This window comes from Hipposideros armiger, unplaced genomic scaffold, assembly GCF_001890085.2.
Source record: "Hipposideros armiger isolate ML-2016 unplaced genomic scaffold, ASM189008v1 scaffold_499, whole genome shotgun sequence".
Lineage (NCBI taxonomy): Eukaryota > Metazoa > Chordata > Mammalia > Chiroptera > Hipposideridae > Hipposideros > Hipposideros armiger.
In genome coordinates this window covers 1,145,171-1,172,920 of record NW_017731849.1, presented here as the reverse complement: position 1 = coordinate 1,172,920, position 27,750 = coordinate 1,145,171, and the positions used below count along the sequence as shown (strand labels likewise).

The 27,750-nt window shown below is 39.4% G+C and overlaps 1 protein-coding gene across 1 annotated transcript; it reads right to left on the bottom strand.

Annotated features, from left to right (window-relative positions):
• On the bottom strand, window positions 1–27,703 carry OPN5 (opsin 5). The gene is made up of 6 exons (XM_019667530.1): window positions 27,552–27,703; window positions 23,201–23,320; window positions 19,030–19,200; window positions 15,326–15,660; window positions 3,488–3,729; window positions 1–64 (listed from the first exon to the last, which is right to left on the bottom strand). The coding sequence occupies exons 1-6, from the start codon at window positions 27,679–27,681 to the stop codon at window positions 1–3; spliced, it is 1,062 nt and encodes a 353-aa protein (XP_019523075.1). The 5' UTR covers window positions 27,682–27,703.
• Window positions 27,704–27,750: the final 47 nt, after the last annotated feature.

Sequence of the window (27,750 nt, the reverse complement as noted above, 5' to 3'; positions counted from 1 at the left end):
TCATACCTCTGGATGGATTTCCAGCACAGCAGAAGACTCCCTGACTGTGGTTATCGTGTGCAGCCTGGATACAGAGAAAAAAAAAGAAATTTTATAGTATTTTATTTACAAATACAGAGGGTGCCAAAAAAAGTATATGCATTTTAAGAAAGAAAAACTGTATTAAAATTGTAATACTCAACATATACCAATAACAAAAGATGAATACAAGTCACATTTGACTTCTGAGATTACAAGAGGTGGTTACCATCAGTGTCCAGACACTTCTGATGATGGCGAAACTGCTTGAGCAATGTTGACCAAAGTGTCCACTAGTATACATTTTTTGGCACCCTCTGTATTTGTAAATATAGACACACACACACATGCATATATCATGTCAGCCTTGACTATTATGAAGATTATATGCACAATATGAATTAAAAAGAGATAAAAATAATAATTCAATTTAGAATTTTCAAAGTCAAACAATCCCTGTGTCGAGCTTCCCAAAAACAATCCACTTGTTCATGGCATATTTCCTGTGCCCTCGTGAGTTTGTTGTTCTCTAGCAAAAAATTCACTGCCTACGAGTACTTATCTACCACTCAGGTGAGCCCTGTGACTCATGTACTAAAAGAACATTCTTTGCAAAGACATCATTCAAACTAAGGTAGTCAGGAGAAGTTTGATAGCAATGCCAGAACTGGGGGCTCTGTTCTTCTTTGTTCTTATCTTTACTAAAATCCTAGGAATGCAAAATGTCTCAATTCTTCAACATATACCTCCAATGTCTTTTGAACTTTTATATTCCATCTAAGAGTGGCCTAGCATCTGAAGTCTGGTTCACCTGTCACTGACAATAGGTGAGCACTGGTCTCTATGTAGGCGGGTGAAAGGCCTGTGTCTCCATGAGCTGCATTGCTTATGTTTTTCTTCCCCAGGCTCTGGTTCTCTGCCCTACAACAATGGCTGTATATGAGAATCATCTGGAAGAGTTAAACAATCATACAACTGAAGCTCAAGCCCAATCAAGACCAAGGAAAACCAAATCTCTGCGGGTGGAGTCCAGGCAGCAGTAGTTTTTCAAAGTCCCCAGGTGTCTTTGATACATAGCCGAAATGGGGAAACAGTATTTACAAAATACAGGAGACTATATTTAGATACCCAGGGGTGGTGAATAATAACATTTCAACAAGGGCTCTTGGCCACAGTTTTTCCTTTAGTTTATTGGCTTCTACCAAAATCTCAAGGGCTCAATTCAGAGGTGGGGGAAAAAAACAGTTAACTTTTAATGAACTGTTACGGTGATTCAAAATTTATTTCCACAATCTCATATTCAACACATTAGCTCTTTTATTTGAAATCAAACCATTTCCCAAGAGGGTCTTCCATTAAAAGCAAATACATTTCAGAGCTCAGAAAAGGAAAGAACACGGATATCAATTAGTTCAGTTTAATTCGATTTCATTATCCTAGTAGTACATTAACTATTCCAGACTGGTTTCATATCACTTCACCTCACTCTATAGGCCCCCATGTTACCCACTTTCTTAGCTTCTTAATAACAACAAAGAGACACAAGATTTTCTTCCCTTCTTTGGAAAGTTCAAAAAAGAAACTTCTGGTGGCCACGTCTCACCCTTCTGTTCTTGCCTGAAGCAGATCCTTCTAAAATCTGCACCTCATCACACCTCTTCAACATTCCTTCCCTGAAGATGTTCAACCTCCAGAATCCAAGGGCTCCTCCTTGCTTCAGCACTACTGCCTGCTCTTGCTAACAAAAGATGGAGCTCTGAGGTAAGGGAACAGCCCTTGTCTTCCTGTGGCAGAGCAATTACCATATTTCGTATAAATGGCTAATGGGAGCAGGTGAACCGAACTGTCTCTTACCCGGTTGATTTCGCCAAAGGTTTGGAGCCCTAAGTCACTTTCTTCCACATAAATTTCTCTCTTTTCATTGTTGAGTGTTGAATATTTATGTGCCGCTCACACTTGGGAGCGGACGTGCAGAACACAGAGTCAGTCTAAGGCAACATTATGAGGTAGGTGAAATGTGCCTTCAGCCATTTCTGTCAAATTCCCATGTCCTTCAGAGGAAGAAGTGCCCCCATTATTTTCTCTCATAACTGCTCAATTAAAAATATACTACCTGTATCCATAATAGGGTATTAATAGTTGATAAGGGCAAATGCTATTACTTCCAAAATAGATACATTTTAGCCACCAACAATGTGAAAAATAAGCACTAATAGCTGTTACCTAGCCCTTTTTTTGCATTTTGTGTAATTCTTACAATTTAGGAAAATGAGCATTACCATCAGCTCATCCCCATCCTGGCCTCTAAGTGGTTAACTTGCCCCAAAATATAAGTTACTGTAAACAGCAAAATCAACCTGAAACACTGGTCTTCTACCTCCATATTGTGTTTCTTCCCCTGTACCGCAGCAATATTGACAATACTACCTTTTATTTGTGCCTTTTTTATTGTCTGTTTTATTTGATCCTGTACCTTCATGGTGAGGAAACTAAAGGTCAAAAGATTGGCCACTTACTCAAGCACAGTGAAAGGACAAAATAAAAGCCACATCTTCTTACAGCTACTTCCACCTCTTTTTTTCTCTGTTTCCCATTTACTTGAGGAAAGTAGTTTTGAAAAATAACCAGACTTCAAGTGAGTAAGAATAAAGGGGCTCAGAGAACCTAGGGCTTTCTCAATACTCCTCACCTGAGACCACAAATTCAGGTGCCTGTTCCACGTTCTACTGCTAAGACTGGCCCTGACTGGACACAGAAGACCACCAATAGGTCTCAACTCTTTAATCCTGAGCCTTTAGGAAAAATGGTACTGGATCACTTGTTCATTGTGTAGCAGAGACAGTGTAGATGAACGAGAATGAGTTTTGAAACCCGAAAGAACCTGAATTTAAAATTGTGCACCGCTACTTCCTAGCTATGTAAGCATGGCAGCTCACTTAACCTTAACCTTATTTGAACCTCAATTTCCTTATCTGACAAACAGAAGGAATAACATGGGTCTCTTGTAAAAATAAAATAAAAGAACCAGGCGGAGAGTAAAATTGTCCACCTCCCTTCTCTCCTCCCTTTGCCTGCCCAAATTTTATATACTCTTAGCTAATGGTAGTAGAGTCCCCAAAAGGAGAATCTGTTTCTGTTGTGAGAACTTAATTTTGGATCAATGCCATGTGGACCGGTACTCGGCATAGAATGGGTTTGGTCCCAGATAAAGAAGAGTGATATGTAGTGGTTGCTCCAATGGACATAGCTTCATATCTAAGTTGCTCTACAATCAAAAACAGAATTACTTTTCTCTACCCATGTCATCAACCCCTACATAACTGATTACTTGATTTCCAGAATTCTTATGTGCATAAAATGAAGCCCTCCTTACGCTACTCCTAAGTGATGAGCTCTAACCCTAAGAAGACAGCATATGAGATTGTGAAACAAAGACAGCATCACTCATTTCCAGCTTTTGAAATTTTACCTGAAATCGTCCAAAGATTTCTTCTTGGTTGCTTTCAAACCACCAGTTTGGCAACAAGCAAATTTGTAATCGATGACCTGGTAAATGATGGGGTTGTACATGGCAGCTGATTTGGCAAGTAGGGTCGGCACCACAGAGAGTTGTATGGGGATGGAGCCTGGCCTGCCAAAAGCTGACCACACAGAGACCACTGCATAAGGAATCCACGCAACCAGGAAGCCTGCGCAAATCAGCATGGCCACCTGGCGGGAGAAAACAACGGAGGACAAAATCAATACATACACCTGGTAAAAGTGATGGGTGTGGGGAGGAGCAGGTAGCCTGTCTACACCCAAGAAAGTCTATCTGTTATCGTTCCACTTACCTTGCCAGTAGAAATCCTTTCCTATGGCCTTCTGAGATGTTAGGCCATCAGAAGGTATCCAATTCTTTATCCCACTTACCATATCCCATCTATTCTCCACTCCACAATTTGAATATACCCCAAACCCCAAAATTTAACCTTATGAACACTGTCAGATTGTGTCTTCATTAAACAGGAAATCATGCTAAGAAGACATCAGTGTCCCTGCAATTTCAAGACTTCTCAGCCCATATTCGCTTCAAAACTAGATGAAAAATAAAATTTTAAATCACCCATATTTGCCTCAGGAAACATAGAAACTCTACCCTTGCTTGAAACTCTGCTATGATACTTCTTCAGAGATTTCTATTAAATGTTATTTCTTTTGGCTTACATTTTTCTTAAGTTTGAGGCTCAGAAGGTGGAAATTCACTAGCTACAAAGTAAAAGAGAATCACTGAGCTTTAAAGTGACACAGTTGTACAAAATGAGACTTTTCCAGAAAGTACTTTTCTCTCTCACAAAATTATATTTACTTTAGAGGCCTCTTAACTTTCAGACCAAAGAATAATTAAAAATAGGGTTTGAAACACCCTTACTAGTCTCTCACCATCTGTAATCCAAGCTCCTTAGTAATGTAGCCCTAATTAGTGCCCTGTAACTATCGACCTGACCCTATAGATCATCTCACTTTAATTCAAGAAATGCTTTTTAGAAAGTGCTGCAGGGGATACCAGTACAGCTTGGTGCCTGAACTGTACCCTTCGAGAATACAAATAACTACCGTATAAGGAGGAATAGGATTTAAGTGCCAACTCAGAGGAGCACAAAACTACGTGCGTTGGGACAGATTAAGTTTCATAAGGGATGTGGCATATAACCTGCACATGGGCAAGTGGAAATAAAGAAATAGTAGTGAGACTAGCTGGGACAAAGACATAAACAAGTAGGTGTGAGGTTTGCATAGGAACTAGTGAGCAATTCCCTTTAACATATGAGAAAGCAACAAGGGAAAATGAAGCTGGATAGAAAGATAACATCCGTGATTCGGGATTTTGTATAAAAAATAACTGAGCTTGCACTTAATTAGGTTTTTGAGCAAGATACATAATGAGAGCTGTGCTTAAGAAGATTAACCTGCAAAATGAAATGGAGCAAGAGAAAATCAGAGGGTAGCATGGTGATTGTTTACTCATCCAATCAACAAGTGTTATTGAGCATCTCTTATATGTTTTATGTTGAGGATAAAGCAATGAACAAAGAAGACACAATCCTTGCCCATATAGAATTTTTACTCTTTGCAAGTTTGTTTAGGCAACAGTCTACTCCAGACATAACGGGTCTTCATTAGAATATTGACTCTGGCAAATGAAGTCCAAGCACTGGTTTTAATTTTAAATATGAGCTATTTCTGTCCCTAGTTGAGAGAAAGTACACTAACTTCAAAATAACACTGTTATCTATTAGAATATTCAGTCTATAAAATAAATACAGTAAGTCCTCACTTAACGTTGTCAATAGGTTCTGCAATTTTAAGTGAATTAACTTATAATAAAATTAATTTTACCAGAGGCTAATTATACTTGATATAAATAAGAGTTAAGTTTCTATGGCATCTTGATTGATGTTATAAGAAAATGACATTGAACAAAACAACATTATTCAAGGACCTGCTATAATGAAACTATATTCGAATTAGTCCTCTATGTAGTAGACAACTGGCTTTGTTTGTTTGCGTTTGCTTTTGTCGTCCCATCATACCCTCTACCTCAGCATCACCAGCCTCCCTTCCTCTCCCCAGGTGGTTTTATGGAGTTAACATCACAGGCATCACATGACCCGAGCTGCCCAGAGGACTGTATGCCCCTGGCTACAGGGTTAGGGACAGGGAGGGGCCCATGACTAGAAAGAGCATAATCAGATCCATCTTGGGATTTAATAAGGGAATTCTAGAAAAAGTGGGCCTTCCTTTCACCTTTGAGTTCCCTAAAACCCTGGGAAGATGTAAGTATGGAACTCTCTGAGGTCAGGGGCCACTTTCTCTACTCCCCATCCCCTTATTTAAGAAGTAAAATAGTGAGTCACGGGCGACGGCGTAGGCTGCAGTGGGGCTGCCATGAGCGGCCGGCAGCCAGTGTGAGCTGCCAAGAGCCACCGTGAGCGGCCATCCAGAGGCTGGTGACTGATCTGCCTGACCCCGGAAGAGCTCAATGATAATATCAACATGGACCAGTGAAGCGATGTCCTCCATAACTAGACCGAAGAACAAAAGAAAAACTTGTCTGTTTCCTTTCCCCAATTCCCCAACACTGTTGCCTCCCCCAATTCCCCAATAAAGTCTTAAAAAAAAAAAAAGAGAGAGAGAAGTAAAATAACAATTGCCAACATCAAGGTCATGAATGATGAGCTAGTGTGGAGGATAAATGAGGAGTAATGAAACAACATGTTTCATGAATAAAGCAGCAATATTTGTGCATGCTTTTTTGTTGTAGAAATCTAACTGGATAAGTGTTTCTTATAACAAAGTCATTTGTGTGCATACGCATTCCAATATGCTTTTGTGGGAGCAGGGTCTTGTAGCAGGGAACAGTCCCTACCCCTTGGTCTACTTGACCTGTGGAACAGCTTATCAGTAGGATGTGTTTGCCCTGGAAACCCCACATTTGTGGGATGTGTCAAGAAAGGAGCATGGCAAATCTACCTTAAAGTCTCAGGTTCTAAAATGTCATCCAATAAGTTTAAGGCTCATCTATAAAAATTAACTGCAGCAGAAAAAACCAAAAAAACCCTCAGCAATATTTACTTTGGTCCACTTTTCAAGTAGATAACCTCATCCCAGAGAGATGAATTAAATCAGCCCAGACCTCCCGCACATCCTGCGTTAGGGTCCGGCAGACAAAATGCTCACCTGTGCTTCACAATTATAAACGAGGCCTACTGCGCATGCACAGCTCTCCAGCTTGCTTACTTTTCCATTTTTCTGCGGAAGCTTACCCAGGAGAGATTGTATTTGGTTTGGTCTATGTGAATTTTGTTTGTAAATGGAGTGGAGGCCTCCAGGCTCCTACTGAAGGTATTTTTTTCTAAATCCCCAAATAAACAATAACCATATAAATAAAGCTTGCTTTAGCAGATGTCTGGGAACTTAACATAGCTCCATTCTTTCTCCCTCGGTGAGTCATATGATGATTTCACAGTATCTTAAAAGCTGTTTTCTAGGTTGCTGCCAAAGCCATTGACGAAAAATAGATTAGCATTTAGCCTGTAATATTTTTCACATTCTGCGTATTTTCTACCTTTATGGGAGTGTGCAATGGGCGGGGACTTAAATGGGGAAGGACTTAAAACATTTGCATTATGTTATTCCTTTTAAAAGGATATAGGAGAATTACATATACCGTCGTTTTTAAACATGTAGCAAATGAATCAGCGTGGTTTTTCTGAGATTAGAATAAAGCTAAATACTTTAAATGAAATGACTAGAAAGCACGTTTCAAGCAGAAAGAGTGATCAAGATTTAAAAGGTATTGCAGAATGGTACGTATGGTTTTGAAGTGAATACAAACTTAATATCAGGCACATTCATTTTTTTCACAACCTTCTCATGTCAAAATATATTCCCAAAATATTAAACATTAAAATAGTTAAATTATTTTAAGATATACTCTACAAAAATTTCTAAAACTTTCGTGTTACGTTCAGTTTCCCCAGAACTTTCTACTCAACTTGGAATGTTTTTAATAATTTTCTCAGCCTGTTCTTTATTTTCTTCATTTCTAAGTGTGTCCTCATTTCTATTCTCCAAAATTCCTCTCCCAGATATCCTTAAACCAGTTCTAACACAGGTACCTGTCCATGCTTACTTTTTCTAAGTTGTTTAGTTTTTAATTGTTTCACTTTTATCACTGCCTTTTGGTTCCCTGGAAAAAAACACTGAAACTTCAAATTCTTAATTTAGGCAGTTTTTTGTGGGAGGAAATTCACAGAATATGTGTTTAACTTCTACAAAAGATTCACACATCCGCAACCCAGTTCATCTCAAATACATCTTGCTCAGAGGACCAAGGGATAGCAGCACGTCCCAGCTCCAGTCCAGGCTGGCATCAAGTGTCACATAAGCAATATTGTCCGTAATCAATCAATTCCAATGAATGAACCAATTCAAGCAATAATAGCACAACAGGGTTGAAAGTAAATTCCCCAAGCTATATAAGGCTCAGCCTTTATAGGCCCAATACATCTGAACCATTCCAGCAGAGGTTTCTAAAAAAGGATGTCCTTTCTTTGTGTGCTAAGGTAGTGTAGAATCATGGGAAAGTCACTAATATGGAGATACTCTGGAGTTTGGATTCCAATCATATTTCAGCTCCACTGACCAATGTGAGTGAGATAGAACACCTAAGAACTGCCATTTCAGTTCCTTCCACCAGGCTCCTTTGCCCAGATATGAGTCAGACTTCAGGCAACGTTTGAAGCTGCATGCCTCCTTGAATAATGAAATAGATGAGAAGAGGACGTGGGATTGACGAGGAAGTGACGGCTTAACAGGAAGACCCAAGAAATGGAATAAATTCCCCACCAATAGCAAGACTGAATCACATTACAGTAGCAGCTAGATAGGCTACTAACAAGAAATATATCTCAGGGGCTGGGATGAGATAAGGTCACAAGAAGAGAGATCACCACATCTATGTATTGAGACAATAAGAAGGGGCAGAGTCCAGGCTTTCTTCAGGAGAGTGTACAATTGACAGGAGTATAGGAATGATAAGACTGGATTTTTTTGTTCTTAGGTCTACCTAGCAAGTTTATAGATTTGTTTCAGTAATGAGACTACTGCCCTCTCCATACAGGCAGCCTGTCATTGAGTGACACAACCAAGGTATTGAGGAAGGTGGGGAACTTGACAGCCATGACCCACTTTCTATGGCCCTCAATTCCCTCATCTATATTAAAACAAGGGGGTGATATTAAGCTTTCACACCACCTTAAATATATGAAGTAATTCAACAACGTCAAGCATGTCTAGTTTGAGTTCTTTCTGTTACCAGCTGAATGATGACTAAGGCCAACTGTCCCAGACCCTCCTTTATACATTTATAAAGAAAAAAGCTTTGGAGAGCTTTGATGTGTCTGCCATATGTTAGTCCTGGTTTTAATCCAAGTAGAAAATATTAATTCATACTTATAGAAAAAGGAGCAGAAGGAGAATTCGACACTTCCCTGTTGCAATTTTCTCAAATCTTAAAATACCACGTATCTATAAACAAGCAAAAGCTGTGTTTGAAAGAAGAGGATGTAAACTAGGTCATGTCACTCTATGCATCTGTGTTTTAGAGTTTTGGTTTAAAATTGAACACAGTATTCCCTATGAAGTGGCTGGCTTAAAGAATAGCAAATATAAATTTATAAATATCTAGTTCAACAAAACAAGGGGAAGTTCTCTGCTCATTACAGAAGAACCAAGGCCCTTGAGGTGAGGATACTGCTATGCAGAGGAGAACAAATACTCAGGTGGAGCGGCCAGGTGGTTTTAGTAATAAAAACTATTGTCATAAACCTTTAAACAATCCAACCAATCCAGCCATTTTCATAGACCCTCAGAGTTTTACAAGGTAACTTGGATATCATTTAATTCCCTTCCACACTTCCTTTCACAGATGAGAAAACTAAGGCCCAGGGAGATAAAGTAGTTGACTCAAGGTGAATCAGTCAAGATTCTTGGTTGCAAGCAACAGAAATTGACTTTGACTGAGTGAGACAGAAAGGAATGTATTGGTTAGGACACAACATCACTGCAAATGCTGGACTTAGAATTGAGGCCAAGTAGACAGAAATGACACCCCAAACTATGACCTGAACTGGTTCTGATGCAAAAACCACTGCTGCTGTATTCATGGCCTAGGGAGAGGTCTCCCTGTCCCTTCCTCTGATGCCATTAGTTCCTGAGACAGGCTGATGTAGCTGGAGCTTAGGGTATTAGCTGTACTCTAGCTATAAGGGACTCTTAGAAAACTAATAACTGGCCTTTCTGTATCTTTTACATTAAGAGGCAATCTTGGCTCCTCAGCAAGACACAAAATGTTGGGAAATCCTCAGAGTGAAAATTCTAGACATGGAAAGGGGTTCAGCCACTGGCAGCCAAAATAACTAACAAATATCACCTATATGAGACTCTAAGTGGGCTGGTGTCAAAACTGAAATTGACCCCCCAGCTTGAAATTCTTTCCTTCAACAAATTGTGTGTGTGTGTATATATATATATATATATATATATATATATATATATATATATATATATATATATATATTTGAGGCATTGTGTTAGGTCCTGGGGACACAAATTGAACAAAATGATATGGTTGTTAACCCCACGGGCCTTATTACTAGTGGTAAAACCACGCATTGAGCAAATAATCACAACAAATAAATATGTAATTGTAAACTAATTGCATATTGTTACAAATTCTAAGAAGGAAAATGTAAAGACAGCATTAAAACATCATAATAAGAAGACTAATTCAATTCAGGGAATGCTTCTCTGGGAAGTGACATTTAAGCTATGAAGAAACAGAAAAGGAATGAACAATTTGGGTTAAAAAAAAAAAAGCAACACAATTCAGCTTTCTCACAAACTACCCTTAGAGTTCATATGGGGTTCCCTGAATCTGAACCCTCAATGATAAATGATATTTGATGAGCAATAAAAGAGAGGAGTCATGGGAAACAGACGTTTACGTTTATGAATTTTAAAAAGACTTCACAATAACTTTAAAAAAGCAAAGCAAAACAAAATGTCTGCTCAGGTTTAAAAGGGAAAGAGGCACTTAAGCCCAAGGGTCAAGGGAGCCTCTTAACAGTCATCAAAGTAATTAAGTTAACTTAGTTTATTCAGTTATATATTCATCACAGCAACCCTTTTTTTTTTTAAAGAAATTTTATTGGGGAACAGTGTGTTTTTCCAGGACCTATCAGCTCCAAGTCAAGTAGCTGTCTTCAATCTGGTTGTGGAAGGTACAGCTCCTTGGTCCATGTGGGAATCGAACCGACAGCCTTGGTGTTATGAGCCTGCGCTCTAACCATCTGAGCTAACTGGCCACCCCACAGCAATCTTGATTAAGCATCTAGAAGGCATGAGGCAGTTGGGGGCAGCAACAAATAGTACTTGTCCTCACCTAGCTACTGTCTTGCAAAAAAGATCAACGAGCACAGGATTCAGTATACTAAATGCGCCAAGTGCTCTGATGGCCCATAGCAGAGGGACTTAAACTAGGCAGAGGCAATCGGCAAGGATTGCTGGTGGAAAAAGGGGCATTCAGAGAAAGCCAGCTACCCACAGGATCTGGATACTAACTATAGGTCTGGAACATTATAGATCATCTACATGAGTTACATGAATAGATATGAAGTACCAATAGAATTAGCATAATAATATTTGGAAAAATTATGCTTCTGGTATTTCTCTCCAGTGACTCAACCATCCCCCTCATTAAAGCAGCAGCAAGAGTATTCATGGCCTAGTGGGAAGCTTTTTACAAACAGAAATACCCAAAGAAGTCAAACATTCATTTCTCAGCTTCTGAGTTTCCAAAAAGAAATTTGAAACTTACAGGAGAGAAAATAATTGAGAGAAAAGGGTTCCAAGTGGGATAAATACGACTTCAAGTATCCACGGCCAGAGATTTGAAGGACATCAAGCTTACTATATGATGCATGTGGATGTAGGAGCTGGTTTTCCCATCACAGCGTGGGTAAAGAGCCTACAGCCCAATGGTGAGGGAGGACATCAGAGGAACTGGTCATTGACCTTGAGAAGCTGTCCTGAGGTTACTCCACTGAGCTGAGCATGGTGGGCCGAGGATGGGGTTGGGAGCACAATAGATCCTCAATACATTTCCAGATAAGAGAGCAGAAAGCATGTTTTTCACTTCCCAGTTCTTAACCAAGCTCCCAACAGCCACCCGATGGGTTTTGGTCCAAGGATGGGGAAGTTGCTGGAATTGCAGATGAGCCTAAAGAGACCTTACAGTTGGAACAGAAAGATGCAAGGTGACCCATGGCAACTGATGACCCAGACCAAAGGAACCTTAAGTATCTCACCAATACCAGGTTTATAAATGACAACGACCAGAGCAGAAGCCCCCGTCCACTGGCACTATGGAATTATAAAGACCTCTCTAGAACCTATACATAGCCTAAGAAGAGGAATAAATCCCCTGATTTGACTGAATTCATCCTGATTGTTAAATACTGTTTGCTTTACAAAGTCAAATGCAGGCATAAAAAATGAGATTATAGTGAGTCATAGAAATACAAAAAGAGGTTTTTTAATTTTATTTTTCCCCCCCTTTGGAGGTTTTCTTTTTTTTTTTCCCCGCCTCTGTAATTTCTACAGTCTGTGAAATTTCAGCCTGCTTCAAAAGTCTAGGAAAACCATGTTTTTAAAAATAAATTAGAGGGAAGCTACAATGTGGAGAAAGTTTTATATAATAAAACGTCAATTTTTAAGTTGATGAGGCCAGACTGGCAAAATGCAGGCCCAGATAATAACCCATCTAGAAATAATTAGAATACACAGAAAAGTAAATGATTTTGATCCCAGAATCCAGGGAGGTGGCCTTTAAATAATAAGCTTTCAGACCAGGCTGTTCTAAAGATCAGAAGCACCAAGTGAACAGGCAAATTGCCAGTCCTGAGAGGCAGCTGAATGGAGGAAAAGGCTTGTAAGACCATGAAAAGACCCAGCGTGAGTTTGTTTCTATTTATTTTCACTGAGTACAAAGCATCAAGGTCAAAATTAAATAGTAAATTAAAATAGTTTAAATTTAGTACAGAAGATGCCACAATTGAAAGTTGTGTTTATCCCTCAGTGTGGGTTCAATTTTGACTTATATTTTTTTGCACAAATGTTAATAACTAGAAACATTCTATATTTAGGTTATTTTAATATGTTTTATATAGGTATGTGAAATGTAGACATGGTATATAATACTATAATATAGACATTATATGTAATACAATGTCATTTAGCATGTATGTTAGAAGTTACACATAAAATAAAATCATACACATATATGCCTATACCTCTCATTTAACATCTCTTTGGTTAATCTGGTCTGGGTGAGCCTATTTGATCTATACAGCCAGGTCAAGGCAAATGATAACAAATCAGATAAAACGGTGTGTGCTGAGTTTCAGGCATAATGAGCTTCAGAAGCACTGACCAAACAAGCTGCCACTCTCATGAATACACACAGGACAAGATGCTAGGATATTCGTAAAATCTAGCCGTGAGTGGATGGAATCAAGCAATTCAACCAGCAGGAGAGAGGATGGTGAGTAACAAACTCAGAGAACCTGGAGAAAGGCCTTCTGGGTATGAGGATCCAGACTCACTGGGCAAAACCATCAAAATGTCTCAAGGCCAATAACGCTGGGGGATGGCAAGAAGAGAGAATCATGGGACATCTCAGCAGCATCACGGTACACCCAACTACAGGGCTGCAAGGTAACCAAAAACCATACAACTGCATGATAGACATCATATTGTTTCCCTGGGTATACTTCCATGAACTATGAAAAAGGAAAAATTTTATTATTGCTGCATTTATCCAATTCTTAGAGTAGTACTTGGTACAGTATAGGATTTGGATTAAATGTAATTTCCATTTAACTTGGATTAATTTATTTGGATTAAATTTCTTTTTAAAAAAAATCACAGCTAGGAGCTAAAGGAACAACTGAAAATGAATAACTTAATTCATGTTCCTACATTTTATGGAAATATTTTTCCTACTTTATAGCCAACTATAAGATAGAAATAGATCCGATTCCTGATTCCGCATTTTTGTCCGGGAAGAACTGGTCTCTTATCAGTATAGATTTAAGTGAGGAAAACTTCCCTCAGACCCCCTCCTGCTCAGCATGTGGAGTTTAGGGAGTAAAGGTCAACTGGAACCATCAAGAATCTCTAATTTGAACAAACTGATGGTTTCCAGAGCTGAGTAGGATGAGGGATGGGTGAAAAGGGTGAAGGGAAATAAGAGGTCTAAACTTCCAGTTATAAAAACAAACAAACAAAAGTCATGTAGACGTAATATGGTACAGCATTGGAAAAATAGTCAATATTATCATAATAACTGTACATGGTGACAGACCATTACTAGACTTATTGTAGTGATCACATCGTAAGAAATATAAATGTAGAATCACTATAGCATACACTGAAGCTAATATAATATTGTATGTCAACTATACTTCAAAAAAGAAAAAAATAATCTCTAGCTCACACAGTGAAACCAAGAAATCCTAGCGCAACTCCAAAAAATCTGCAATTTAGAGAGAGGAATATTACTAGGATAAAGGCCCTGACTTATTAGGAAACCATATCCGGTTGAGAAGGAACTGAGACCAGTAGCCTCCAGAGTAGGCTGTAAGGACAACTGAAGGTAGGATATCAATCAACATGATTGATTGGGATACCAAATGAAATGACTGGAACTTCAATCTATATTTATTTTTATCTTTAAAATATAAGATATAAATTCAGGTGTGCTCATATTTAATACACAGTTTGATGGTATTACCTGTATGTCATTTGTATTGACGATATGTGCTGAAAAGTATTTTTCAACATAAGGGTGAGACATGATGGAAGTGTAAAGACCAGTGCCTTAGCCTTTACCAGAATTCCTAAAAGTTATAAGACAAAGAAGGAGCTATGGTTTCTTTAACACTACTCTGCACCACATGGCAGGATAACAGGCTTTATCTCATTGAATCTCTACCACAACTCAGTGAGATAGATGTTACTATTCCTGTTACACAAATGAAGAAACCGAGATTTAAAGAAGTATCTAGCTCTGGGTCACAAACCTGGCAAGTGTCAGTGATGCAATTAAGACCCTAGTTTGTTTTCAAATGGTCTGCTCTTTTTTTTTATACCACAATATCTAAAGAGCTATCAACTCTGAAACTAGCATTTACCAAGGGACCCAAACCTACAAAAATTGCTCTTGTGTTAAGTTTCCAATAGGAAAGCAGAAGTGGAAAGCCCTTACTCTGTAAATAATGCAAGGGAGCAGGATTTCCCTGATCACGTCCACCAAAGTCCACACAAAACAGCTAACGCTGTGAGGCGTTTCATGATTCATAAAAATTAATATTCTCATTACTGAGATCATTTTAAGAACTAGTAATAGTTTATTCAGTAGAGAGGATAGATCCATTGTACAAATTTGGTAGATGTTAGAAGTGTGTGTGTGTGTGTGTGTGTGTGTGTGTGTGTGTGTTTAAATGAAAAAGAGACAGACTGAAACGGAGACAGAGAAAAGAGATACTGCGAAAAGAGATACTTAGATAAATAATAACAAAGTTCAGAAACACATAAACAGTAGAGATTCCAAGTTTTCCCAATCTTCAACATTCCCTATCCCCTTTGCCCTATGAAGTTTAAATGATTAGAAAACCCCTCTGTAAATAATTATGGCAGTTACCTTGGTCAGTTTCATTTCCAGCACATGGCTGCCATGGATCCGACTGTCAAAATGAGCTACTTCTTTAAAGGAAGACTTAACCTTGGCAATGATCTTCACATAGGAGAACACGATCACAGCCGTTGGGAGTACGAGGCAAAAGAAGAGGATGTTCAGGATGAAAATCTGACCCCCTACTGAGGCCTGGGCCAGCCACCAGTCCAGGGTGCACGAGGTTCCGAAGGGCTCAGGGACATAGTCCCCCAGACCTACCAAGGGCATGGTGGTCCAGAAGGAAGCGTAGGCCCAGATGACTGCCAGGCAGATGTAAGCATGTTTTCTTTTCAGCCAAACACCTGGAGATGGAAGACAAGCATTACCAAGATATAATCTGCCCTCCACCCAAATACCTCCCCTCGATAGGTCAAATTCCACATCCAAAGGCTTATTCCATTGGATTCTGGGAGAAGTGGCCAGGTAATTGAAGCCTAAGGGAGAGTGAAGGAAAGGGATAAAAGTTCCAAAGCTGGGTCCTTTTTCCAAGAGAATAAAATTGGAAGAGATTTCACGGGAAGGTTTTCTCTAGGCATCTGGGAGCTTTAGGTGAGGAGAGTGACCAAAGCTAGGAAAAAAGGACAATAAAAAGATGAGGGGATGCTGAAGACAATGGAGGATCTTCAGAAAACATCCAAAATGACCTCTGAGATCCGATCCAAGGCAGGAGGCCAAGTAGTAGAATATTAAGACTCAGCTCTCAAAAAGCATGTATTAGTGGGTCAGAATCTTTGAGGGAAATGGGAAATGATAGGACACTGCTGTGTCTTTAGAATGCCCTTCTCCCTAAAGCTTTTGTGTCTCTCATCTCATTTGTTTTCCTAAGCACTTGTCGTGTGGGGGTTGATGGGCCATGACCATGACCGTGCGGTGTGACATTTAAGTGGCTGACTCTGCTTGGTGAGAGCAGATGTTGAATCTTCAAACGTTATTAACACAACAGTCACGCTCCCACAGCCACAGTGAGAGAGGTAGAGCATTGAGGTAGATTGTATTGTGTTATGCAAAAGTAATTCTGTGAAAATACTTTCAGGAAAACAAAACATGAGCGCTGTTTCTTAGCACTAGTTTCCATTAACCACAGCAGAATTCTGCAAGGAAGAAATAGTGCAGTTGTCTAAGAAAAGCTGTAAAGCATAGTGATCATTTTCCAAAGTTCAGCACAGCCACCTGGTACAGTAGCCCACATGGGAAATTATTTCCACACCCCACTATTTTCTCAAACCAAAAGGGCAGAAGTGACTGGTCTTACCTTGGTTTTGTAGTAGCAGAGAAGAAATATCAAAACCTATTCAACAAAAGCCGAATGATTTCTTCAGCACAGACTCAAAGCCTACCTCTACTTAGTGCCAGGTGAGGTCTGGGGAGCCAGCAGGGTCTCCCTCTCAGTTCTAGTGTTTGACCTTCATGTGACCTTTCTAGATGTCAATGTTCTTAGCAGTTACATGGAGTAAGTAAGAATATATTGCTGACAGGTTTTCATCAGGGTTACATGAAATAATGCAAGGCCTGCTTTGCAAGCTACAAAGAACTACATGAACATAAATTTTTACTCCTGTGTTTGTCTCATTTAGTGCTAACAAGAAATATAATAGATTGTGTATACACTCTATTGTCTCTATTTTTCAAATACATGGCATTTTGTATTATAAAATGCAAATTCCTTGAGCCTAACCACATAGGGATAACAATTTTGTAAGCACAATACTCATTTATGTCAGCTCTTGGTTATCCATTATAATGGATAAGACGTTGGCGCGAATAATTACATATATTTATGGGAATGTGCATAGGCATATGTATAAGCATTATGGGTAGGGTTACTTAGTGCGGTGTTTTATACTTACATTCGAGTATGGTGAAAGGCTGTCAAGTACAGGAGGGAGTAGATTAGTAGGTTGGTTCTGTGTTGCTCCAGTAGTCAGAACTAGGACCAATGGGTGGAGGTTACTGGGAGGCAGTTTTGTCTTAGTATCAGGAATAACATTGTAACGATGAAAGCAGACCAATCAGAGAATGGGCTGCCATGTACAATAGTAAGCTCCCCGTCACTGGTCACTGGGTTTATTCAAGAAGAGGCCAAGTGGGTCTCTGACAGGATGCCTTAAGACCATTTATCAGATTACATGGGACGAAGGTCTACATGCCCCCAAGCGGTCTTCTAATTCCAATATCGTAAGACACTGTGTGGAGGGTTTAATAGTGCTTCAACTCAAGTGATGAAACCATCCTATTGAGGTTTAATCTTAGAAGAAGCTAGAAAATACATACAGTCCCCATTGGGAGTTATACCCTGCAATGATTCTGGGGGTGGGCAATATCATCTCTTTAATTGACACAAAGCTTAAGTTCAAGAAAATATTGAAAAAGCTGAGACATTAAGGTTTTGTATTCCTCAAATATTCCCAGGAAGTTGAACTTTCTGCCTTCGCGACTAAAATCTATAGGTATATTTAAATTTTATTTGATATGACCAAAAATAAGTTTATAGAAAGACTTTGACTCTGAAGTCATCCAGAATAAGTATAATTATGTAGTTTTATCTTATGGGGCATTTTGATTCAAGCTATCTCTATTGGAAGTTTTAAACTGTTTAAAAAGGAGATGCAAATTTTTTTTAAAATGAGTGCTGGATTATGAAGATGGTGGCTCATGACCCTTGTCTCCCACATGCATGGTTTCCTTGGAGTTCAGAACTGTAGACATTTAGAATGTAAAGGAAAAGTCCACCATATTGACAGTGTCAAGTCAACTTGACCTTTCCCATCTCAGGCTCCAGGCCATTCTCTGTCCCCATGGTCACAATCACTCTGACAGATTGACAGACAAAGCAGGTGTATCCAGAGAGAGCCAATATTATTCACTGGTTGCGCCTGTTTCTCAATATTAAACTTAAGAACCCAAATGCTTCTCTTTTGGGTTCAATAAATACCCAGAACCCCAAGAAGCAAAAGTAATAAATATTTATTTTAACATGTAGAACAGTCTTATCATTAAAAAATAAAAATCTCTAACCCCTGAAAATGTGTTTACTGCTGGTCATCCGTCAATTCTCTTAGTCACTCGTCTTTCTACCTACCAATACCACAGAAAGAATGTTGAGCGCTATTTCTGTACTGTGTCCTTTCCTGTAGGCACAGCTGACCGGCTCCCTAACTTAGAGACAGACGGTTTGAATTCCTCATCTCTGAAATCATAGGGAGCCTGAACACTAAAGAAGAATCAGGCACATCTTTTCATATAATTACACTGACTATATGGGGAACCAGGTATATATCATGGACCTAACATCCGTCCGAAGCATTTTATTTTTTTTTGTTGGAATGAAAAAACATGATAGACACTTACACACTTTATACAAGGAAACGATACTTTTAAACGCATTATAGCCAACCACCAGACATTCCTATAAAAGGAGTACTAAGAGACACCTCATGACAAAAGCTAATAGAGCATTCTCTAAATAAAGAAAAAAAAATCTACACTGACACAGGTTCACATATTTAAACATATCTTAGAACATGATAGATTACGAATAGAAATCCTCTTGTCACCTAGAGTATTAGCATAGTAATTAATAATCTTTGTTTATGACTGATGGGGAAAGTTGGACAGCTCTGACAATTCCACCTAGCTCTGACCATGAGGAAATGAGAAACCTTCCTACTTACCATAAGATAAGTAGCAGATTTTCAGGTATCGATCCAGGCTGACAGCAGTCATGGTGATAAGACTTCCACAGCCAAAGAAAAATCCAGCCCATCCATACCAGCGGCAGCCAATCCAGCCAAACACCCAGCGGTGACAGAAGCAAGAGATGATCGTGAACGGTTTGCCTACAACTAGAGCACCAAGCGGTCGTCAAGGGCAGTTCCCTCCAGTTAGCATTGACACACCTACCTCAACTCGCTGTTGACTTATATCCTACTCGAACAAGAGATAGCTATTTTAGTAAATGTTAGGTTCAAGTTGTTTACAATCAAACCCAGATTTCTGAGATTTAACCTATTTATACCTTTGGCCTCCATTCGTTTGTTGCCATTGTTCATACTTTCTAGAAGGTATTCTTCTACATATGGTCCCTGACTTACGATGATTCGACTTTATGATGGTGTGAAAGTGGCATGCTTAATAAATTACATGAGATAGTCAACACTTTTATTATAAAATAGGCTTTGTGTTAGAAGATTTTGCCCAACGGTAAATGTTCTGAACATGTTTAAGATCGGCTAGGCTAAGCGATGTTCAGTAGGTTAGTGTATTAAGTGCATTTTTGTCTTAAGCTATTTTCAACTAGGGATGGGTTTATTGGGAGGTAACCCCATTGTATGTTGAGGAGCATCTGTAATTTCATTCATACCCTGCACCTCCTCCTTTCAGTCCTTGTATTCAATCTTCACATTCCCTGAACGGAATGTGCTGAGGAAGGTCTTCAAAGCCTCTATCGGATGCACCTATCAAAAGAAGGTTTCCTAATCCTATTGCATGAGGAGGACCAAGTAACTGATATTCACAGTCTGCAGGTACCAGCCTGCCTCAGCCCTCCCAGCTATGCCCCTTCCTCGGTCTACAAAGGTATACAGGAGTTCCTGTTAGTTCAGCCAATTAGCACATATTTCTCAAGTGCCTTCTCTACGCTAGACACACACCTCTAGTTGTCTAGACAGTTCATGCCAGGCTCCATCTTGCTGGATTCTGCACCCTCATATTAGAGCTTCCTAATCCTAATGAGTTCTAACCCCATTGTCAGGGAGAAAACTGAATGTAAAAAAAGCATTGTTTTTATTCAACAAAAAATTTTTCAGTGCCTCTTCAGTAACAATCACAGAGCAAGGTGCTAGAGGACAAAGTGGAGTTGAGGTTCACAAATGTGTTTTTTCATAGAGAAAGGAGATGAAAGAAACAGAGAATGTGTAGTATAAGATACAATATAATGGGATGATAGGCAGTGATTAGTGCTGTGAAGAAAAATAAAGCAGAGGAAGGACACAGACAGGAATTGTCTTACATAAGGTGATCCGGAAAGACCTCTCTGAGAATGTGACATTGAGGCAGATGCCTAAGTCACCTAAATCAGTGGAAGGGAACTAAAACAAATATCTAGAGGGGAAAAGAGTCTAGGCAGAGGAGACAGCAATCGCAAAGCTTGAGCTCAGTGTCTGCTCCGTTGTCGGTGTTAAAGGCAGCAAAAGACAAGTGAAAGTGACTCAGATGGAGGGAAATTGGTGTCTGTTGTGCCTGGGACCCATTAGCAAAAGCTATTTTAAGCTTCCTTCTGGAGCGGAGCTTTTGATGAACCTTTGGAATGTCATCGAGAATGTCTCTCCCTTCCCCGCTGGGTGGAACGGCTCTGAATCCGGCTGCACGTTACAGTCACTGGAGGATTTGTTTTGTTTTGCTTTGCTTTGCTTTGCTTTGGTTTACTTTCAATATCAATGTCCAGCTGTTTGGGGAATATAATCTATAATGCTGTAAAGATCTCTCAGGGTATCAGATGGACACTTGTCTTATTAGGGAGACCACTTCATGGACCGTGTAGATGCCCGACCACTGCAGTGTACACCTGAAGCTGAAGCTGAGTAATAATGAATGTCAACTAAAATTATATATATATATATATATATATATATATATATATATATATATAAATATATATATATATATATAATCACAGGATGTGGAGTACAGCATAGGGAATAGAGTCAGTGTAACAGCTACATATGATGTTAGAGGTGTAGTAGATCGGGGGAGGGGGGTTATCACTTTGTGAAGGATATAAATGTCTAACTATTAAATTGTTTTGCACACTTAAAACTAATTTAAAAAAATAAAATTAAAATACAAAATAAATATCAATGTCCAGGACTCCAACCCCCAGATAGTCTGATTTAATTTATCTGGCGTAAGGCCAGGCATTGATATACTTTTCTTTATAGCTTCCCATGTGATTCTAATATATTATATATTATAATATTATAATTGTGCATATATATATATATATATATATATATATGTGCACAATTGCAAGCCATTGGTATTTAAAAAACAAATATTAGCTGTATAGACACTTGGTCTCTAGAATGTGCTTGTTCAAAGTTCTTATAATGGAATATAGTTGATGAAGAAAAAAATAATAAAACAGACAATAAAATTGTTAAAGCTTTATTGAAAGAGAAACGTGTATTAGAGAAAGTACAGAGAAGTTGGAAATCTGATCTGAGTTCATCAGAGAAAGCTATCACATGGAAGAAAATGCTTTCTGGTGAATTACTTGAAAGATATGCAGACTAATGAGGTGGTTTGTGCAATTCTAGAGCCGACTTCTTGGTTGAAAGCATTTTCAATGTATCCAATCAATTAAGGACATTGTTATTCATGTCTAGTCTAATTTAGCCTTAAGCATGAGTCTCCTATGATTCAATGGTGAAGGATGTGGCTGCAATGGCAGGTTTCATTCAAGTATTTTCCGTTCAGTACCCCCGGGAGAGAACCGGCAGGGGTCAGCCGGGTGAGCCGACCAGGAAAGCTATCATTCATGTTGCGACAGCGCCACCGTGTGGCAATAGCTAAAACAGCAGCCATTTGGCCGCCTCAAAAATTCCTTGGGGTTCATCTTGACTATTTTCACAGAAAGGGGTCGGACATGTCATGCTCCTCTTAATGTACGTGTGCATTACCCATAAGAGCTCATGATATTTAAGTCTGTCATGCCTTTCTAACTAACCTGGCTATCCAAACTCTCAGTAAGAGGGCAACACACCTACTGCTGTGTGATAAATAGTGCCTCAGTAGGTGGAGGCTTATTACTGAGCCTTGTTTTTAGAAATTGGCAGTGGCAGAAACATCCCCTTGTGAGAAGAGAAACAAATATCAGAAGATATTTTTAAAAGGAGATGCTTTAAATGGGCAACTGTTAAAATGCTCCCAGCATAAAGAGGAATTGATGTATGCTGTTCAAACTCCATTTCCCCAACTCTGGTAACTTAAGACGACATGCTAAATAGCACGAGGTGGGGCTCCAAACGCACATTTGACTGTATCTAGGCAACCCTGGAACTTCATAGATGAAAGCCAAAGTAGGTGACTTACCCAAAATCATTCGTATTTGTTAAAATGAATTACATTTAAACAGAAATTTTATTCCATCTTCTACTTCATGGGTCGTCAGAAGCCAAAGAAGTAGTTTTCAATTTTGTCTTCACATTAAACTTATCTTGAAATTCTAATTTTAAGTATCCTGATGTCCAAGCAACATTCTCAACCAATTAAATAAAAAAACCCAGCCTGAATATTTTTTTTTTAGTTTCCCAAGTGACTTTTGTGTGCAGCCAACTTCAAGAACCAGTGAATTATAAGCTTCCTATACTTGTAGTCAGTCCCTAAGCCACACTTAAGTAGGCCATTAGCAAGGCAGCTCTTCTCTCTTCCTATATTGACCTCTCAGACTGTCTTCACTTATCATTTACCCTTCAGAATTAACTCCCTTGTTGGTTATTTTAACGGATTTCCATAAGGATGGAAAGGGTATAACGAAGCTCAAAACACTGATCTAGAGCCTGCCTATAAGTTTGTTTTCTGAATCGCTTAGTCCGCCACATTTTGTGGTGTCTAAGGTATCCTGTATTATTCCAAACAGTATCCTCAGCATCTAACATGCCTGGCACATAGAAAGAACTCAATAAATGTTAAATGAATGATCTCTTTACCACAAACTCTGTAAAGATGACTTGTGAAGAAAGGAGCAAAGGGGGATGACGGTGGGGGTTGATCTCTGAGCCAATGAGGACTTTAGAATGGGGCTTAATTCAACCCCCCAAAGAAGAAACCATGTGGTTGTGTTACCTGAGATCCCCAGATCACAGATTGCTAAATTGATAGTCATTATTTCCGCAGGTCTCAGCTTCTTCCTTCGTCTAGAAGACATATAAAGGACATACCCATTTCCAACGGTGGACAGAATCCCTACAAAGAAAAATATAAATTCCCATTGTTAAAACTAGGATGTAGCATTCACTCGGATATGAAACACTTCTCAATCTCAAAAATGGACACCATAGGTATAGAGGGTAGTGAGAGGACTCTAAATAAAAATCTAAATTGAGAAGATGAAGTAAAAAGCGTGAGTTGTGAGTGACAGGCAAGGGATGGGTTGCCTACAAAGGGATAGGAATCAGGGATTATAAGACTGAACTTACCCAGAAAAGGGAGCCACTAACTTCCCAGTGAAGCTAGGAGGGTGTGGGCATCCCGATGGTCAGCTCTTGTACTGGCCCTGGGGCAGAGTCTTTCCTCAGCCGTTGCTATGGAGTATTGGCTTCATAGAATTCCCTCCCCTGATAAGGAGGGTCAACCCCCTGGCTCATGGTAAATTCTGACGATGAAGTGACCCAAACCAAATGAATTGCTTTTGCTACCACTGTGGACTCCTGAGGGATTCAGGAGAGAGGCAGAGGCCAGGGAAGGCTGGCATGACCCCCTGTAAGAAAAGGGTCATCTCCTGGAGAAACATCTCAGGACTTTTGCCTCCTGGGGTCACATGGACACTGGGTGCCTGCAGCTGCTGCTGGACTAGGAACCAAGGGGAAGTGGGTGACCATTAATAACATGGGCTCTCCCCCTCCCACCAAAGGGAGAGAAAGTGACCCTCAACCCACCAACCTACCAACAATGGTATAAGTGTGTTCCCACTTTTTTATATCCTTTCATTAATGACTAATTGGCTTTGGAATTACAATGAAACTGTTAAAAAAAAAGAGTTCTTACAAACCCAATTTAAATCCAAAAAGACCCAATCCCTCCTGACTTTAAGAAAAGAATACACCTACTTCCATAGCTTAACATGTAGAGTAGATTTCCTCAGGAATTCTTGCTTCATAGTGTAGCTGTGTATAAATGAGAATCTGGTACAGCTGCCTTTAGTAGTAAGGAATAAGGAGAGTATTAACAGGAGAAACCCAGATTTTCTATTTTACTTTCTACTTCTCCACCACAATTCATTTGGGGGGCAAGGAAAGAAATGTGTGTTTCGCTGATGGTATGAAACCACCAGGAACTAACTGCATTATGCTCTTAGGAAGTTCTGAATCCCTGGAGTAGTGCTACCTAATGGTCCTTAAAATCCCTTTAGCTTTCTTAAGACAGAAGAGGAAAAAAAATAGAAGAGATTATGGAGTTCTAGAGCAAACCAATTACAGTGAAGCCTGCATCTCATTAAAGAAAGCCAGTTTGCAAGGCACACTGGGAAATAAAAATGCAAATGTATGGCTTGAAAAATTATAAACAGAAGCCATAGTCTTTGTATCCAAGAAGACTAAAAACAATAAGTATGCATATGCATTTGATACACAAAGCTCATTTAAACACCCTTTGTCTTTCTACATCTATTTTGAGAACACTGATTTTTCCTTCCTTAAGTTTTCTTTACTAACTCGGCTTCATAAGGCTTTACCCAGTGCCCAACGCGTTATCTATAAATAGTCAACTCTCTATGAGCTGCATATAGATTATTCCCACAGGCAATCTTACCCGTTGGAATTGTCAAGAGGATGCAAGCTCATTTTTAAGAACAGTTAAAGGAAAATAAGATTAAGAAGGTAAAGACTAAAGGGGGGAGGGGCTTTTTAGATGATCAAAATCCTGACTCCTTCTATTAATACAAACATTTTAAATCTCATATATAGTGATAAAAGTGAACTGGCATCTTAAGATGCTAAGCCATAGAGCTGGAGGACCATGGGTGGAGCTGGGCCCCTTGTTAACTCTCTAGTATTGACTTCCTGTTGAACTTTGTGGTAACTTCTGGGGAAAGGATGCGAATAAAGGGGGAAGCCATGTTGGTCTCTTCTCCGTTTTCCACGTGGGTGGCCGGTTGAGGCACTGGCTGGTGAGTGCACTTGTACACACTCCTTGGTGGCTTTGTTTCTCTTTCTTTTCCCGAATAAACCATTCTTTTGGTGGATTACCTGGAGAATTATTTGGCCAGTTGACAATAAACTTAATAAACTAAGTATTTATAGTAAAAGAGTAGAGGGTGGAATTTATTTCTCCAATTGATTTCTCCTCCATCCCAAACTCAATTTGTCTTTTCATCTTCCAGTTTTCCCTAAGATTTCTAGTATTTAACAAAGCTCACCAAGAATGTCATTCCACTCTGGCTCCTTAAAAGGAACCTGGGCACATCCCCCAAACCTATCCTAGGAGGGGGTGAAAACCAGACACAGGACCAAATCCAAGAGCTGTGTCTAGGATGCGTCCAAGCCCCTCCAGCTGACCCTGGCATGACTGAATGGCTGTCTGGAACATGCTTAAGCTCCACCCTCAGTTCCTTGAGTCACCAGATGCTCCCTTTGTGTGGGGACTCTTTTTTGGATCTCTTTTTCTAGCTCTATCTCAGCACGCCCATTTGAAAATGACTGGATTTTCTGTCCAACTTCAGGTGCATCAAGTGAAAATTTCTCTGGGTTCCCCCAACCCCTCTTGCCTCTCTTCCTGCCATCTCTCACGCCAAGGTGGAGAATGGACTGCTCTCCCTCCCTGTTTTGTGTCATCTGGGGAAATTTGTCAGGTTAAAGATGTCACTTTTTAATTCATTTTTTGCAGTTGAGAGAGACAAATTCAATTTTTGAGATGTCTATTTTTCTGTCATTTCTGATCATTGAAAATACTTACGTTTAATAAAAATACAATATGGCTTTTACTACCAGATAGCCCTCATGGGGACAGAGAGTTTGCCCATTTTATTCACTGTTGTTGTCCCAGTAACTTAAACAGTAGCAAAGAATGGGTTCTCAAAATCTACTTGTGTTTGAAAGGACATGGAGGTCCATTTATAAAGATTTGAATTTAAATCAGTTTGATAATAACTAATAACAAAGCCAAGGACCCAGGGAATCCCTTTGCAGCAGGATTTCTGATTTCAATCTTCATTCCTTTTGCCTCAAGGACTGACCATAGAGGGGTCTCCAGACTTTTCTAGTGAGTTTTGTTCATTTCGGGAGTTTAAATAAAATTTTTAGCCAGTAATAAATAGATTAGAGAGAGAGAGAGAGAGAGAGAGAGAGAGAGAGAGGGAGAGAGAGAGAGAGAGAGAGAGAGAGAGAGAGCTTGACCCAACATCTGAAAAGATTAAAAGCAGAAGACACACCTAAAGGTGTAACCCACCTGCATGCTGGTTACCCAAATTTAAAACAACAATTTTAAATTTAAGAAAAGTATGGTGGTTGAATTCTAATTGCCTAGACTAGTGCTGTCCAATAGAAATAAAGTGTAAACCAGAAATGTGAGCCACTTTTGTGTTTAAATTTTTTCTGGTAGCCACACTAAAAAAAGGAAAAACAATACTAAATTAATTTTAATAATATATTGATTTAACCTAATACGTCCAAAATGGTACAGGTGGGATATGTAGTCATTTTGTCTTTGACTATCAATGAGCCATTTTACATTACTTTGTCTAGTACTAAGTCTTCAGTATCTGGTGTGTATTTACACTACAGCGCATCTCAATTTGGGAAAGTCACAGTTCAAGGAGTCGCGTGTGGCCACTGCATTGGATAGCATAGTCTGGAAGCACATGTACCATGTTGTGGATTATACACAAAAGCCTTTGACCCTGGACTGACTTTCATTTATTACCTTTACATCTTTTCAACTCTTACCAAAATCACTTAATGCTGCTATCATGATGTAACTTTACATGAAGTAAACTCAGTGAGCCCATCATCACTACAGCACTGGGCCAGAGTTTCCTCAGCTGTGAAAAGAGGATGCTGAACTAGATGACTGTTAAGGTCCATTCTAAGTTTATAATGTTTTGATTATATCAAAGCATTGTTTAACAAGTAAAACCACTCCATTTAAAGAAGAGCTCATTATCATTGATTTTGTTATTCAGAAGACAAACCAACTACTAAGGCAACAAAAATGAAATGCAGCCTCAAGATAAGTTATTTTACTGTAAAACTTCTTTGGATTATCAAGGGAATATTTTCCCCTAAAATTAAAGATAATAGAGAGCCGTTTCTATGAAACATTTATTGAACTCCAGAATGCCACCCCACCTTCTGCCTTCCTCCCACTTTCCACCTCCATGCAAAATATCTGCATGAGTGTTGGCACCTTTGTACAAAATCAACATGTCACCCCACAAATTTTCTAGATGCAGCTTTTGCACAGAAAAATTAAGGAAGCTTACCAATTATTGTTAAGTAAAAGCCAGCCACCAAATCCGCTTCCCAGGAAAGTTTGGAAGCAAAGGGATCCCCATCCCGAAGGTAGTGTGGCAGGCGCTCGTCCTGGGGCAGGGCCGTATGGTTGAGTGCCATGCTGTCCTCAAGCAACCAAAGGCCTGAAAAGCAAATTGGTGGAGATTTCAACACAGCTGAATAAGCCCG